Here is a 16506-nt window from a genome sequence, read left to right as displayed (position 1 = left end):
CTCATTGGCTTCACAACATGGAATCCCACAGTGCATCTCTTTGCTGACATTGTGTTGCTGACTAAATCCTGTGCAAGGCTGTGTTTCAGAACAGATTCCCTCTCATAGTTGTGCAGAGTGCTGTGTTCCTGAAAAGCACTGCAGGTGATGTCTCTGGCCTCTTTCTGACTGACATTGGGGTGAATTCATATCATATGCACTGTAGTCTTTTGACAACTTCCTGGGTGTTGGTTGACCATGGGTTACTCTCTTTCACTTGAGCTATCCAGGTCTTTCTGAAGGAGCCAGGGTAAGTTTAGTGAAGAGATTATGATGAGTTGATTTGGAACCTGTGAGATCAGTGAGTCTTGGGATGTATAAAGTTCATGGAAGGAAAAGTGAGTGCAGGCCAGGGTAGCAGAGGCTGACTGAGTCTAAGAGCTTTGTACACAGCAGAGAAGACCCATGACCTCCCCCTGCATCAGAAAAGGTACTGCAAGGCAGCAGTCCTCTCGTTGGCCATTCTAGGTTAAGGAAGTTGTGTGTGTGTGTGTGTGTGTGTGTGTGTGTGTGTGTGTGTGTGTGTGTGTATTTGTATGTGTGTGTGTATGTGTGTTGTGCATTTCTGTGTGGGTGAACCTCTGTATGTGTGTGAATGCTGGTTATTATTTGGACATTAATGTTCCTTTGGTTTCTGTATATGACCTCCTATGGGTAAGTGCTTGTATGTGTGTTGGGAGTATGGGTGCTTAAAAGTGCAAGTGTGTGTTTGTGTGTGTGAATGTGTAAACTCACTTGTGTTTTTCTCTGAAATTACTCATGAAACATTTTTAATGATGATGGAGACTAAATTTATTGAGAAAGTACTGTGCCTATCTCTCATGCCCACTGTATTCATTTCTCATCCAATGAAAGTTAATCTTCTTCTCAATAGTATTCCTGGTGATGGATCCTTCTATTAGAATTGGCTGGGTAATTGAACATGTTAGTGCATTACAGTGTGCAAGTATGTGTGCATACATGTACTTGTGTGTGTCCCTGACTTTTTGTGTGTCCATGTGAGTGAGCAACACTTCACTGAAAACACAATCTTCTAATGAACAGGAGCAAGAGAGCCTGGATGGAAGACTGAAGGACCTGCTGAAGCAGAATGAGCTGGTCACCGTGCAAATGGACTTGGCAGAAAAGCTGCAACATCACTTCAGTGTCTCTGAGATGAGGTAGGAGCCCAAAATGGGTAGAGCAGTAAGAACCATGTAGATCACCTGTACCTGGATCTCTGTCCTTTTTGGGATTCTCCCCATCTGGATGGCTCTCAGCCACAACCAGGGAAAAACCACCTTAGGGTATTGTGCTGGCCCAGTCAACAAGAACTTCTCTAGGAAACACTGTTTGAGCCTTAGTGTTTCTTTGGAGTGTGTACCCTTTAATCCCTTCTGAGCTCTCTGGTATCTTCTCAGTGTCCCCTGTGTCTCCCCACAAATCTCCCTATGGTAGTCCTCAATCTACAGGAGGAGGGTTAGTTTTGGAGGACAGTGTGTGCTCCTGTTACTTTATTTTCCTTCCAGATCATCGCTTTTAGAGAGAAGTTCCTACTTTTGGGTAGATTCGCGTGCAGCACACTCCTGCTGATTACAGGCTCTCTGCAGTGTGCATCTGTCTCCTGTGGAAGATTTTTCTGGACATAAGATTATTTAGGGGTTAAGGTGTTGAACTCAGGTAGGTTCCTGTGCTGTAGGAATAATCAGAACCTTCACTGTTTTTATTTTGTAGACTCTCTAGAGGGTCTACATTCAGTTTCCCAGGTTGCTCATTCACCTGGTATCTAATCAGGGCCATGTACATCTGCCCTGAACTGTCACTCAGACATTGATACACTGTTATGTTTTTCTCAAATAATGTATCTAGACAACTGGAGAAATGTGTCGATTTTCTTGTTCAGCACTATGTAGTTCTCAGTTCATCTACTAGCAGATATTAAAACACAGGAAAAAATCCAGGCTAAGGTACAGTCTGACACTACTCTCCTGGGAAATGCAGGGAATGACCTCAGCTAAAAGGTCACACTGTACTGTCCAGGTGACTAGAGCTGGTTCATAGCAGGGCCCACCAGGCCTGTTCCCTTACTCCCTTCCTCCTGTAGGTCAGAAAATCTACAGTATGACCTGGAACATGTCACAGCCCAGGATGAGAGCCTCCTGCAGACAGAGCTCCTGCAGCAGGAGCAGGAAGTATCACAGGCAAGTGAGCCACCACTGCATTCCAACCCCTGCAACCATGGCATTCATGGGGACTGGGGGCTCTTGACATTGGCTTCCAGTGTGAATAGGCCCTGATTTTGTCTAGCCTGTGGCCCAGCCACTATGCCTCTGGGACTAATTGCCTTTCCTTCTCACACAGCAGCTTTGAAAAAACTGAGGAGGCCAAAGACACCAGAGACAACTTGAACCCATGGTATTCTCCACCCTTGTATGGACACCTCCTCAGAAGATGACACCCTACAACATTCCAAGGAGGCATGGCTATACTTGCTTTGAAAAGGCTTTTTACAATTGTGCCTGCCTTTCTACCATGTTTCCAAGGCCAGCCACAGGCTGTCGGACTGTGCATCAAAATACGTTGCATGGTTAAGCTAATCTTTTCATCTTTTAATTAAGAAAGCTGCTTAGCTTAATTTTTTTGTTTGATTTTTTTTGGGTTTTGTTTGCTTTGGGTTTTTTTTTTTGTTTTCTTTGTTATGGTTTGTGGTTTTTAATTCATTTGTTCTGTCTTTCTTTTCTTGTTGTTTGGTATTTTGATAAGGCTATTTATTGTTTATATTGTTCCCTCTTTAATATAGTATTGAGTAAAATGACTGTATTTTTTTAATAAATGTGTGATTTCCCACTCTTCACTCTTAAGACTGATTTCTTTGGTCAGTATTGCTCTGAGCTCAAAGTTTGTCTAATTGTGTCCCAGCAAAGCTGTTCTAGGTATGATAGCCTTTCCTTCACTGACAGCAGCTCTTGAGGGACAACTGAGGAAGCCAAAGAAGCCACAGACATCTTGATCATGCAACATTCTCCACCCTGGGTCAAGGTCCCTTCAGATGAAGACACCCCTTTCAGCTGAGATCTCATCTGTGAGACAAACACCAACTGACCTCCAGGTGGTCCAGCCCCATCAGATCCATGGTCTATTGACTCAGTATTCCTGAAGAAAAGAAAGCATCACAAATGAGCTTGAGATACAGAAAACCTGAGAGAAGAGTTACTGAGAACCCTGACATTCAACAGAATGTGTTCCTTGTGAAGGATACAATAATGTGAAGGGTAGAGATGTTGGTGAGCAAGACTTTTTCTGTCAGTTTAATGTCCATGACTTTGGCAAGCTCACTGAGTCCTTAGACCTCCCCATGTGGTGTGAAATCCGTCACAGAAGACTGACTGTGTTGATGTCAAGTGGTTCTAGACAGACAGTTTCCAACTCTTCACTCTTAATATCAGTTTCTAGGTCATGTGTGATGTTTCACTCCTATAGCTCCAGAACCATCTGTAACTCCAGAACTCTAGTGTGCCCAGCTTGGCTTACATAGTGAGTTCCCAGCCAAGCCAGGGATACACAGGACTTTGGATGTGGATGGTGTTGTCATCTCTGTGTATACCTATTTCATGATAGAAAAAATATTCATACTGTTCTTTCTGGACATAACTTTAGGTATCCCTAAACCATAGTATTCTGTATACACATTTTATGAAATGATCATGTGAACCATAATAATGAAACACAACAATACTGCTCTAATGCCTCTCAGGAAATTCAAACATTTACTAAGGAAGTATGCAAAAACTCCTAGACCTGCTTGCCATCCGGGCCTTGGTGATGTCCCTGTCTGGGCATCCAAGGGTCATATCTTGTCCATGGCCCTGACACAGATGTGGGCATCTGTGTTGATATCTGTGACTCCTGTTAGCACTGAGAGCTTTGCAACCACCTTCAGTCTGAGCACCACCTGTGACTATGGTACTGTTAAAGGGATATGATCCACAGGTGACTTGTGTGTTTTAGAGGACTGTGCTGCCACACAGGACCATAGTCACATCTGTGCCAGGATAGTTGCCAAGGGCCACATCTGTGTCCATGGCCCTGCTGAAACTAGGGTCTGAATTGATGTCCCAGGCTCCAGACGCCATCAAAGACAGTTCAGATGCTTGGAATTAGGCTACCACATGGACCCACTTGGGTACTGCTGCTGGGTCTATGCCGATCTGAGTGACCTGCATTACCAACCAGGGCCATGGAGACATCCAGGCCCAGCAAGCAGCCTAGCAACATGTCTGGGTCCATGTTGCAAATACAGCCAGTGTCTGTGGCCTCTGTTGCCAATCAAGAGACATACAGGACCATCTTAGTCTCAAGGGCTGTCCTTCTTCCAGAGCCATACAGCTCTCAGTGGACTGCTGCTAAGAAGGGCCATGGTGTCCTCCCGGACTAGGCTGCTGCTAAGGGCCATGTCTGGAACATTTGCCCTGCCACATTCTCAGTTTATGTTGGTGTCAATGGCTCCTGTTACCACTGAAGACAGGATAGGGATTCAAAGAGTTAACCATGCCCCTCACAGGCTGCAGCACTAGGGAGAACTGGATCTGCCCCTCACCAACTGCAGCACTTGGAGAGTGGATCCTGCACCTGGACTGAGTAGCATGTAGAGCTGTCCCTGTTAGTGGTGGTGCAGGAGAACTAGCCATGAGGGTATGAGAGCAGAAGAGCTGACTTTGCTCCCCTTCTTCTGACCTGTGTTGATAATGGTGAGGGAAAGATGCCTGCTCCACCTGAACATATGCTATCTGAAGCTGGTGGAGAGTTGGCCTCTGGGCCATGAGAACAGAAGAGCTGGTTCTGCCCCTGACCAACTGCAACAATTGGGAAAGTGGACCCAGCACCTTGCCTGTCCAAACAGCAGAGCTTGCTCTTGTGGTCTAAATGTGGGTGACCCAGATGTGAGGGCCTGAAATGAGGAGAATTGTCCTCTGTTCTTTCTGCCTGCTACATTTGGTGATTTAGCTGGGGCAGAGTTGGAGAGCTTGCTCAGGTGTGAAGATGAGGGACAGCTGGTGGGCTCACTAACCCAGCTACCACCCAGGTTCAGAACAAGGGTACAAGTTATCCCATCCTAACACCCTCTTCATCTATGAACTGCAGGAGCATGTGAATGGCCCAGATCTGCAGATCAGAGCTACAGGATCTCCATGACACAGACATCAATTCTATATCCAAGAGGAGCCCCAGTGAGGGTGGATTATTGCCAGTGTAGGGGAAGTCAGAGGCCAGGAATACTTGCAAGAACAGATATATAGAGGAAAGGGTGTACTGTATGACTCACTGGGCCACAATACAGATTCCTCAGCAAGATTTTTGTTTGTTTTCTTTTCATTTTGGATTTTGCATTTTTCTTTATATTGTTTTATTTTAGATGGGACGTATCAAGGGCAGAGCACAGATGCAAGGGAATAGGTATTTGGAAGAGTCGAATATGGATGCGGGATATGAAACCAAAGGAGAATCAATAAAATATTAAATAAAAACAAATAAAAAATCCGGAGCTATCTGCCTCTGATTTCTTTGAAATATACCTCCTGTGATAACCAAATAACAGACAGATTGAATTCAAAGATAAGTTTTCACATTATTTTTTTGCTGCTGTAGGCCTTAATGATGCATTAGTGCAATATTTTTTTTCTTATTCTTTTTTTTTTTTTAAGATTTCTTTATTTATATGTGTGGCTGTTTTTCCTGCTGAAGGGCTGTACACTACATGCATGCAATTACACCAGAGGCCAAAAGAGGGCATCAAATTCCCCTGAAACTGGAGTTAAGGATGCTTTTTAGCTGCTCTGTTTTTCCTTTGGCAGAGAAACAATTACTCAGAGTAAAGGAGCCATCTCTTCAGCTCCTGCACTGGGCTGTTTTCTTTCTAGCCACATGTGCTGTATTAGTTGGAATGAATCAGCTCTAAGCAAAAAGAGAAATTTCAGGAGTTCAATAGGGACAAATATATGATGTAGGCATGGTGGTAATTATCTTAGGATGCCATGCATCCATGCAAGGTGTTCATGGGTTCAGGATCCTGCTCCAGCATCACTTATTGTCAGGGTTGGAGCAGATCTCTTACATCTCACATTGGAAGACAATAAAGATTAGGGCCATCTGATAAAATGCAGAAATGAGAAGATCTTGCTGGTGGTGGAGGTGTGGTTAGGAGTCCCTCTTGATGCTCCAGCTAAGTGTTGAGAGGAAGCTTCAGACTAGCCAGAGTGGATGAAGCCTGCAGCAAAAGCCATATGCCTCTGATGGAGAGCACACCTGTGCAAGGCTAGGAAGGGAGAGGGATGGTCGATGCTGCTCTTTGCCCACAGCAGATCTCACTGTATATTGAGGAAGGGTTCCTTCCAGATGAGTGCTGTATTCTTGTGAAGCTCCCCTGGACCAGATCTGATTTCTGAGACTGTATTAGAAAGTTAATGTCTGGAGGGATTAATCCTATGGGATCCAAAACTGGTGCAGTCAACCAAGGGTAGAAAAAATCTACTCTCTACGAATAAAGAACTTATATACACACAGATCATCAATATAGATACAAAACTCATTCAATTCCATGGATGATGTGATCACCTGGACAGTTGGCTCAGTGGGCAAAGGTACCTGCTGCCAGGCCTCTAGGCCTTAGTTTCTTCCCTGGGACTCACATGATTGATGGAGAAAACAAACCTCTGACAAATTGTCCTCTGATCTTCATGTGGGTAGGGGGTGCCTAGTCACGGCCCACAAAAGCTAAGACATGGGGATTTGTGTCCATTCCTCACTTATCCTAGAATCTCTCCATCTGAGGCCCTAATTTAATTATATTCCTCTGCATTCCATTTGAGACCATCACCTGAAGAAGGGTTGAGGGAAGGTGGCCACTGGGAATTTGTGACATAGCTGAGACACAAACTGCTCTAGAATGTCCTCTCTACATGTTAGTCAGGGCTCTCTAGAGTAATAGAAGTTATAACCTGAAGCTCTCTATATCTAGAAAAGGGATTTGTTAGAATGACTTCCAGTCTGTGGTCCAGACTATACAAGGATGGCTATGATGGAAAGTCCAAGAATCCAGTAGTTGCTCAGGCCACAAGACTGGATGTCTTAGTTGTCTGTAGTCTATGCTATAATCTTAAAGAAGTAGGTTTAATTCCAGTGAAGGAATGGATGTGCTCACAAGGCAAGAGCAAGCAGAGAAAGAGTAAATCTTCCTTCTGCCATTTCATTATACAACCTTCTAGCAGAAGGGGTGATCCAGATTACATCTGGGTTAAAGTCTGAATTCAAGGTGGGACTTCCTACCTCAAAGAGCAGGACTAGAAGTAGATCCTCCTACTTCAAATGAAATCTCCCATATATGTGATCTATATATTTTGATTTTAGTTAATACCATATATATTTTCATTGACAACCAAGAATAGCCATCACAGTCATATTTCCCTCTTCACTAATATTCTTGAGCAAATGGCTCCCTTAGAGAGTGAAAGGACGGAGTGACAATAATCATTTTACATCTGGTTCAGCTATATTCCATGGTCATGACGACTTTATTGGCCTCCTTGTGGCCATGGGTGGCTGAAATAGGGCTAAACACCCATCTCTGGTTCTTGGGAAACAGGGGATCAGCTGGAAATCCAGTTTCTATACAATAGAAGATTAGACATGGAAATGAGTATGATGTGCCTGGTAGTAACTATGGTGGAAAGGGCTCCAGGAGGGAGAAATGGGTGTTCTTTAAAGAAAAAGGAAGAAAGGCCCAACAAACAAACACAATGCAGCAGTCAGAAAGAGTGGGGTTCCTCAGGCCATGTGTTTTGGACTTTAAATCCTCCAGACCTCTTCTTGCTCACTCCATGCATCCTGAAAAGGAAAGAAAATGGAAAAAGAACACAAAAAAGCCAAAAACTTCCTCTTAAAACAGGAGGGCCTGGGAAGACTTCTGTGGAGTCTTGGTTGTATACAACAGGTAGAAGACTCCAATTGCTTTCAAAGCACAAATGTTTTATTGGGATTTGAAGTTTACTGATGGTCAAAGGGGCAGGATTTGGAAGCATCAGGACCAGGAAGCACATAATAGTCTAGAGCCAAATCTTATTGCATAGCTCTCACTGACACTTCCATGATGAGCGAGGGCACTGCAGTGTGTGTCCCCAGACTACTGGCTTTAGACAATGTTCCTTGTGCTGCTTCAGAAGATTGCATCATCTACAACATTGAAAATGGGATGCAGCCTTCCCCATGTCATCAAGCAGAATGGACTCCTCCATTTCTCTAGAACATAAGCTCTGGCATCCAGTTGATGATTCAGGCTTGTATTTGGGACCTGGTCTCTGCATTAAGAGGTAGGGCTGCTGATGGGAACTCCTCCACCAAACACTGCAAGGATGGTTAAAAGTGCTGTCAGCCAACAGCCGCTCCCCATATCCACCCTTCAGCCTCTAGAAAGGACTTCAATAGTCAAATTTACCAACTTTTCCTTTGTGGCTTGGGCTTATTGTCAGTCATTATTTTAAATATTTCATTTTCTGACATACATCCTTTTACATTGTTTTCCTACATTAGAAATTTTACTTTGGACATAGAGTCCTATTCATCAAGGATCAATTTTTTTTGCAGCAAACTGAGGCTTATGTTTTCCCCTTTATGGATTGCCTGGATGGCTAATCTTGGAGGTCTACATGATAGATAGTTGAGGAACTTACACCATCAGAGTGGCTTGCAGGCATGCTTATTTGGAATTTTTTTTATTGCTATTTGATTTTGGAAGGCTCAGCCGTCTGGGTAGGGCTATCCTTAGACAAGAGAGCCTAGGCCATAGAGGAAAGGTAGTTGAGCAGAGCAATGGGCAATGTTCTGTGGTTTCCAGCTCCTGCCTTGGGATCTTGCCTTGGCTTCCCTTGATGATGGACTGTAACCTGTGAGGTGTTGTGGGACTTCAGTCCTTGTAATTCTCCTGTATTTGTGATTGAAAATGGAGAATGCTGACACATCTGAGAGCCATAAATAAAATAATTCAGTCAATGGGCTCTCTATAGCCTGGAATGCCTTTGCCTTCTCTCTTATCTAAAGAATGGCCTGTTATACTGTTGACTTAAAAGACTGTTTCTTCACTATACCTCTACAAGAAAAGGACAGGGAAACGTTTGCCTCCATGATAAGTACTTATAATAATTCTCAGCCTGGTAAGAGATATCAATAGAATGTTCCCCAAAGGGAATGTTAAATAGCCCTACCCTGTGCCAATCATTTGTTAAAAAACTGTTGGAAATAATTCATGTACAGTTTTCCACAATCTATAATATACAATTATATGGACAATATCTTTTCCTTTGAAGAAATGAAAATAAATTTGTTATATTTTCCCTTTAGTAAGTCTCATCATCCACAGCAAAGGAGCCAACTTGTTTGATATCCAATAACAATAAACAATTATTGTAATAAATTGTGTGGATTGATAGAGATTAACAAACATTTGAAAATATAAAACTTTCTTCTGCCTTGCTCATTTTCATATATCATGTTATTCTAAGACAACTTCTGATGAACTACAATTAACTTCATATTAATTATTAACATTAATATAATACTAATGTTTAAATTGAAATAAATGGATTTACTTCTGAAGTTTACCCTTGATAATGGATTGAGACAGTCAATGAAGCTAACCATCTCTTTGAGTTACACTAACTTTCCTTTATAGAACACTATTTTACATAATAACATGAAATAAGGTTCAACAAAAATTTTAAACTCAATCTTATTTCCTAGGTAGTTTCTTTTATATATGACAAGGAAGTGGCGCCCACAATATTTCAAAAATCTAGGTGAGAAAATTAACCTTTCCTAGGAACAAATCCCTTCATAGGTTATGTAACCTCTAACTTTTATTGGTCAGGTCATAAAAGTTATTATCAAATACAAATCACACATGCTAAAAATGTAATTGCAATATAGAAAATGTTTATCCAGTATAATAATGTAAAACTATGAGAGAAAATTTCTCTGTGATTAATGTGCCTTCTGATCCATGCAGGTTCTATATTGAGATTCTCATTTCAATTGTCGCTAAACTGTTTCAAGTTGACAGATAAAGTTAACTAGGAGTTCTATTCCATGTCACCATGACACACACAAATATCACCTGTACACCATAACCATTTATTTCTTGTTCCTCAAATTCTTATCTTAATTTCATAATATAAAACACAGTGTAATTTTTAAAATCCTCCAGTCTTTACAAATTACAACACTTCAAAAGTCCAAGGCCTCTAAAAAACAAACAAAACAAAAGTTTATTAAATGGTCTGCTAAAAAAAAACTAAAAAAAAAATTAAATATTTTCTTGTTCCACAAGAGAAGAGCTGGAGCACAGAAATTTTCAGACGGTAGTAACACCAAAATCAAGTGTAATAATTCAAATCCTACAGCCTAGTGTCCAGCATCTGATACTCACGTGATCTTCTGGATTCCAAATGGATGGGCCATTCCTCCCTCTCCAGCTCTGTCCTGTGCAACACATGCAGTGCAGCTTTCTCATGGTTAGTCTGGTTCTACTCCACATCTGTGCTTCACCTCAGTAGACGGACCATGGTCTCACCATCTGCAGTATTCTGTGGCACTCTTTTCACCTCCTCTTCCACAGGGTTCCCTAAGGCCTGAGGAGAGGAGTCTGGTTGGAGATGTCTTGTTTAGGGTTGAGTGTTCAAGATCTCTTCTTCTCTGCCTATAATCTACCGTGGGTTCTGTATTTGTTCCCATCTGCTGCCGGAGGATGCTGCTTTGATGAGGGCTGAGAAAGACATTATCGATTAGTGCAGCAGAATATTGTTAGGAGTCATTTTATTTCTATGCCCCTTAAGGAGAACAGTAGTATTTGGTTTTTCCTGTGGACCCTGGTCTATCCAGTCTCAGGTCTTGTCCACCCACAAGGTGCTTGGTATGAGGTCCATCTCATGGAGTGAGCCTTTAATCAAGTCAGATATTGGTTGGTTACTTCCACAAGCTTTGTTCCACTATCTTGGATGCAGTCACCATTGTAGTTGGGTTGGTGTTTACTTTTCTCCTTTGATAGTGAGCAGAGTACCTTCCAGCACCCTGGAATCTAGTCCATAGGTGGGGAGGGATCTAGGGAGACATCAGCTTGACTGATCCATGTTCAAAGAGTTGTGTTGGTATCATCTTCAGGAATAGCACCTTCCTGTCAGTTTATGGAGAGCAACCAATAGCATTACAATACCTTGTGTTTTATGGGGTCCAATTGGACCCATTAGGCCAACCAATTGACTAAATGTAACCCATTGCCAGTATTGGTAGCTTCATTTGGTGACAAGAGATATCCAGTTGGGGTTCTGTCTCCCTGCTTTTTGGATTTTTCTTTTTTTGGCGATTTCATCTAGTTTCCCTTCATATATGTATATATTTTAGAGTGGTTCTACTCCACTAGGTTTCCATAAGGTCCTTCAAATGGCCCTTAATTTTATCTTTCCCTCCTTCTATTTCTTCACTTACCCTTTCTTCTCTCTCCCTTCTCATTTGACCATCCTGTTCCAGACTCTATCCTTCATCCATCTGTAACAAAATATTCTGTTCTCCCTTTATGGACACATATCCCTCCCTGAGAGTCTCTTACTCTATACCTAAACTTGGTTATACTGATTGTAGCTTAATTATCTTTAACTCAACAGCTAACATCCATATATAAGTGAACACATACCATATTTGTCTTTCTGTGTCTGGGTTATCTCACTCAGGATGACTTTTTCTTGCTCCATCTATTTTCCTTCAAATTTCATGGTTTTCTTTTTTCTTTTAATTACTTAGTAATAGCCCATCTCTGTATGTGTACCATATTTTCTTTAGACATTCATGTGTTGAGTGACACCTAGGATGTCTCCACTTTCTGGCTATTATAAATACAGCAGCAATGAACACGGTTGAGCAAGTAAGTGTCTCTGTGGTAGGTGAAGCATCCTTTAGGTTTAGCCCAAGAGTGGCATAGCTGGGTCTTGGTTGATTCCTACCTTCCCAAGAAACAGCTACACACATTTCCATAGTGCCTGTACAAGTGTGCATTCCCAACAGCAGTGGATGAGTGTTTCCCTTACTCCACAATCTGGCCAACATTAGATGTCGTTTATTTTATTAATCTTATCTGTTCTGCCTCGTGTAACATGAAGTCTCAATAGCTTTGATTTGCATTGCCCTGATGACTAAGGATACTCAACATTTTTAAAAACTGTTCCCAGACACAAGAATTTCCTCTACTGAAAATTCTCTGTTTCTGTAACTCATTTATAATTGTGTCATTCATTCTCCTGACACCCAGTATTTTTTTACTTCTTTACATATTTTGGATATTAGCCATTTATTGGATATGTAGTTGATAAAAATCCTTTTCCCAGCCTTATGATAGTGGTGTACACCTTTAATCCCAGCACTCATGAATCAGAGCCAGGAGGATCTGTGTGAGTTCAAGGGCAGCCTTGTCTACAGAGCAAGTTGTAGGACAGGCAACAAAACTACACACAGAAACCCTGACTCAAAAAAAAAAAATACAAAAAAATCCTTTTTCCATGTTTTAGGATGCCATTTGGAATAAATCAGTATTAGTGGCAGAATAGATAATGCTCCATGGGTGAACCCACAAGGGGACAGACACATTGGAGTTAACAGAATTCATTAAAGTTATTTAATAAATGATCCCTATATAATAATCCATTCTTTACATTAATAATTTAATGAATATACTTCAATGTATTTTTACTTATTCTTTGAGAATTGTACAGACTGCATTTTGATCACATGCACCCCACAACACCTCTCAGTTATTCGCCCCAAATCTGCCCTCACATCTGTGATTCTCAACTTTGCATCGTCATCATTGAATTACTTTTTAATAACCCCGGTGGCAGACTCTTGAAGAAAGCTGACTCTCCCTCTGCCAGAAGCCATTGTTCATCCTTAGGTCATCAGTCAGGAGTAGGGGTTCAAGCACCATTCCCACTCCATGCCTGAAAGTTGACTGGCTTGATATTGTATAAGTGACCACAGGTGCTGTGGGTCATGAGTGCAGTGGTCCTGTTATGGCCAGAAGACACTGTTTGCTCTAGTCTTCCATGAACTCTGGCTCCTACAAACTTTCTGCCCCATCTTTCATGATGGTCTTTGAATCTTGTGGAAAGGGTGTAATACAGATGTCCCATTAAATATGGTTGAAATCAGTGAAATAAAAAGAAAATTATAAAGATACAGTGAAACAAAGAGTCGATTCTTTGAAAACACTAACAAGATGGGCACACCTTTAGCCACACTAACCAACAGGAAGAGGAGGATGAAAATAATAAAACACAGGAGGAAAAAGGAGACATGGAGGGGTCAATCCTTAAGAATCTTCATTCCACCAAACTGGAAAAAGCTTTTCAAAAATATTGATGAATTTCTAGATGTCTGTGATCCACCAAAATTGTATCAAGATAACATGAATAATTTAAATAGTCGCTTACTAATTAATGATATAGAAGCAGTAATTAAATATTGCCCAACTAAAAGTAGCAAAGAGCAGGACAGAATCAGTGTAGAATTGGACCAGATATTTAAAGACCAACTAACATTCCTCAGATTATACCATAAAATAAAAAATGAAGAATCCCTTCCAAATTCTTCTTTATGCCAGGAATACCCTGATGTTGCAAGGGAGAGAGAGATAGATACTTAGATAGGTAAGAAGGTAAATAAATAGATAGGTAGAATGATAGATAGATATATGTTTGGGTAGATAGAATTATAGGACAATCACCCTGATGAACATATACAAACAAATTCTCAATAGAATACTTGCAAATCATGTTTAAGGTCACATCAAAAAATAATCATCTACCATGATCAAATTGTCTTCCCTCCAGACCTGCAGGATAATTCAACTGACATAAATCAACATATTTATTCCACCACATAAAAGGACTAAAGAAACTACATAACCATTTGAGTATATGAAAAAAAAATGGCCTTTGTCGAAATCCAACCTCCGTTGATGATGAAAGTCTTGGAGAATCTAGGGATATAGAGGATATATTTAAACATAATAAAGTCCTTGTATAAGAAGCCCACGGTAACATCATGTTAAATAGAAAACAAGAAATGGATATTCACTCTTTCCGCTCCTATTCAATATAGTACTTGAAATCTTAGCTAGAGCAATAAGACAACTGAAGTAGATAAAGAGGATGCAAATAGAAAAGGGGGAAGTCAGAATGTCCTTATTTGCAGATGATATGATTCTAAACAAATAAAACTAAAAATTTTCAGAAGTCCCTTAAGGCTGATAAACACATTCATAAAGGTGGAAGAGAGCAAAACTAACACAGAGTAGTCAGTGGCCTTCCTGTACACCAATGACAAACCTACTGAGAAAGAAATCAGGGAAACAATTCCACTCACAATCGGCTTAAAACACGTTAGACATCTGGATAGCATACTTTTAAAGACACTATTAATAAAACAGCTATGAAGTACCCAAGAGAAATCTAAATATATTCAAGACCCTTAAAGCTGATGTTCTGAGAGAACTTCAAGACTTAAATGAATGGAGGTTTTTAAAGCTTGGTGGATAAGTAAGTAATAGAAAAGGTCATTTTGGCTAAATTGATAATACTAATGCAATAAATCTTGAATAAGGAAATGTGAGTACAATAAATCACCCTTTTCTGTGGAACTTCATAATCTAACAATAAATGCACTATTATGCAGCAAAGGATAATTTATAAAGTGCAAAAGGCAGGAACATCAAAGGTACTTTTAAAGAGAGAAAAGTAGGGAAATATGCCATATTAGCGAGAAATATGTCATATGATAATAAAAAAATAAAAAAAACCACTTTAGTAGAGTTATGTAAGCAGTGGGTGAGATTGGTAGTATGGATATTGCAACAGATACAGTGTTCCCAAACTTTGTAATTGGTGAAAAAAGAGGCTACAGGCAACATAGAAAATGATAGAATATCAGAGTATGCTCTGAGAATATGTCAAATGTTCTAGTTAGCTTTCTGTTGTTCTGATAAAAGTCCAAAATTCAATCTGGGAAAGTAAAGTGTTTATTCACCTCACAGGTTACAGTCCATCATCAAGGGAAACCAAGGCAAGATCCCAAGGCAGGGGCTTGAAACCACACAGGAACACTACTCACTGCTCTGCTCAGGTACCTTTCTTCTATGGCCCACACTCACATGCATGGGGATGCCACTACCTACAGAGGACTGAGCCCTGCTCCCTCAGTTAGCAATCAAGAAAATGCCAAAGAAGCATACCTACAAACTAGTCTGAAGAAGTCAAACCTCAACTACTTGTCAAGTAGACAGCAATGATTAGCCATCATAGCAAGCCATAAAGGGGAAAACATTAACTTCAGGCTACTGCAAAGAAAATAGACCCTCTCTGAATAGAATTCTATGTCTAAAGTGAAGTTTCAAATGTATGAAGAATAATTTCAAAGAATGTATGTTGGAAAATGTAACTCTCTTTAAAATGAGTGACAATCACTCAAGCCGCAAAGGAAAAGTTGGTAAACTTGGCTATTGAAGCCCCTTCTGGAGGCTTCAGGGTGGACATGGGTGGTGGCTGTTGGCTGCCAGCACCTTTGACCATCCTTGCAGCGTTTTGGTGGAGGAGTTTCCATCAGAATTCCTATTCCTTATAAGCTTATGTTCTAAAGAAGTGGATGAGGCCCCTTCTGCTTGATGATTTGTGGAAGGCTGTATCCCATTTTCAGAGCCATAGATGTTGAAAGCTTCTAAAGCAGCACCAGGCACAAACCCAGTATTCTTGGTGGCACACACTATAGTGGGCATGTTCATCATGCTAGTGTCAGTGGTGAGCTCTGTAACATGATTTAACTCTGGGGTATTATTTGCTTCCTGTTGCTGCTGTCTCCAAATCCTGCCTCTTTGACCACCAGAGAGACTTCAAATCTTAATAAATCGTTTAACAATAGGAGGCTACTAGCTGTTGTTTACAATGAAGACTCCACAGATGTCTTCCCAGGGTTCTCCTATCTTCAGTAGGAGTTTTTCCTTTCTCAGAATGCATGGAGTAAGCAAGATGTGGCCTGGAGGAGTTCAAGTCTAAATTCACAGGCTCCCTCTGACACCGCACTCTTTCTGACAGGTCCAGTGTTTGCTTTCTTCCTATTTCTTTAAAGAGTAACCATTTTCTGCCTCTTGAACCCTTTTCCAACACAGTTCCTGCCAGACATAACATAATTATTTGATTTCATATCTTCAATTATAGAGATAGACTGGATTCTTTTGTAACTGGGTTTCTAGTTGATCCCTCCTACCCAAGAAACCACAGACTGGCATTTCAATCTATTTTAGCCATCCATGGTCATAAAAAGGCCACTGAGCATCATCATGACATGAGATCTACAGGTGTTTGAGATGTGATGTTTGATCATCATCACTCCTTCCTTTCACTC

General features: G+C 40.9%; 1 protein-coding gene across 1 annotated transcript in view; it reads left to right on the top strand.

Moving 5' to 3' along the window:
• The window catches only part of LOC128106966 (RB1-inducible coiled-coil protein 1-like), a 129439-nt gene that overhangs the window by 74009 nt on the left and 38924 nt on the right, over positions 1–16506 (top strand). Inside the window, exons 14-15 of the mRNA XM_052732333.1 lie at positions 1084–1199; positions 2123–2223. Of these exons, the coding sequence (XP_052588293.1) occupies positions 1084–1199; positions 2123–2223 (217 nt within the window). The remainder of the gene's footprint in view (positions 1–1083; positions 1200–2122; positions 2224–16506) is intronic.

This window comes from Peromyscus californicus, unplaced genomic scaffold (genome assembly GCF_007827085.1).
Source record: "Peromyscus californicus insignis strain IS unplaced genomic scaffold, ASM782708v3 Scaffold_12__1_contigs__length_115047231, whole genome shotgun sequence".
In the NCBI taxonomy this organism is placed as follows: Eukaryota; Metazoa; Chordata; class Mammalia; order Rodentia; family Cricetidae; genus Peromyscus; species Peromyscus californicus.
The sequence above is the reverse complement of the archived record's forward strand: the minus strand, read 5'-3'. Positions and strand labels throughout refer to the sequence as shown.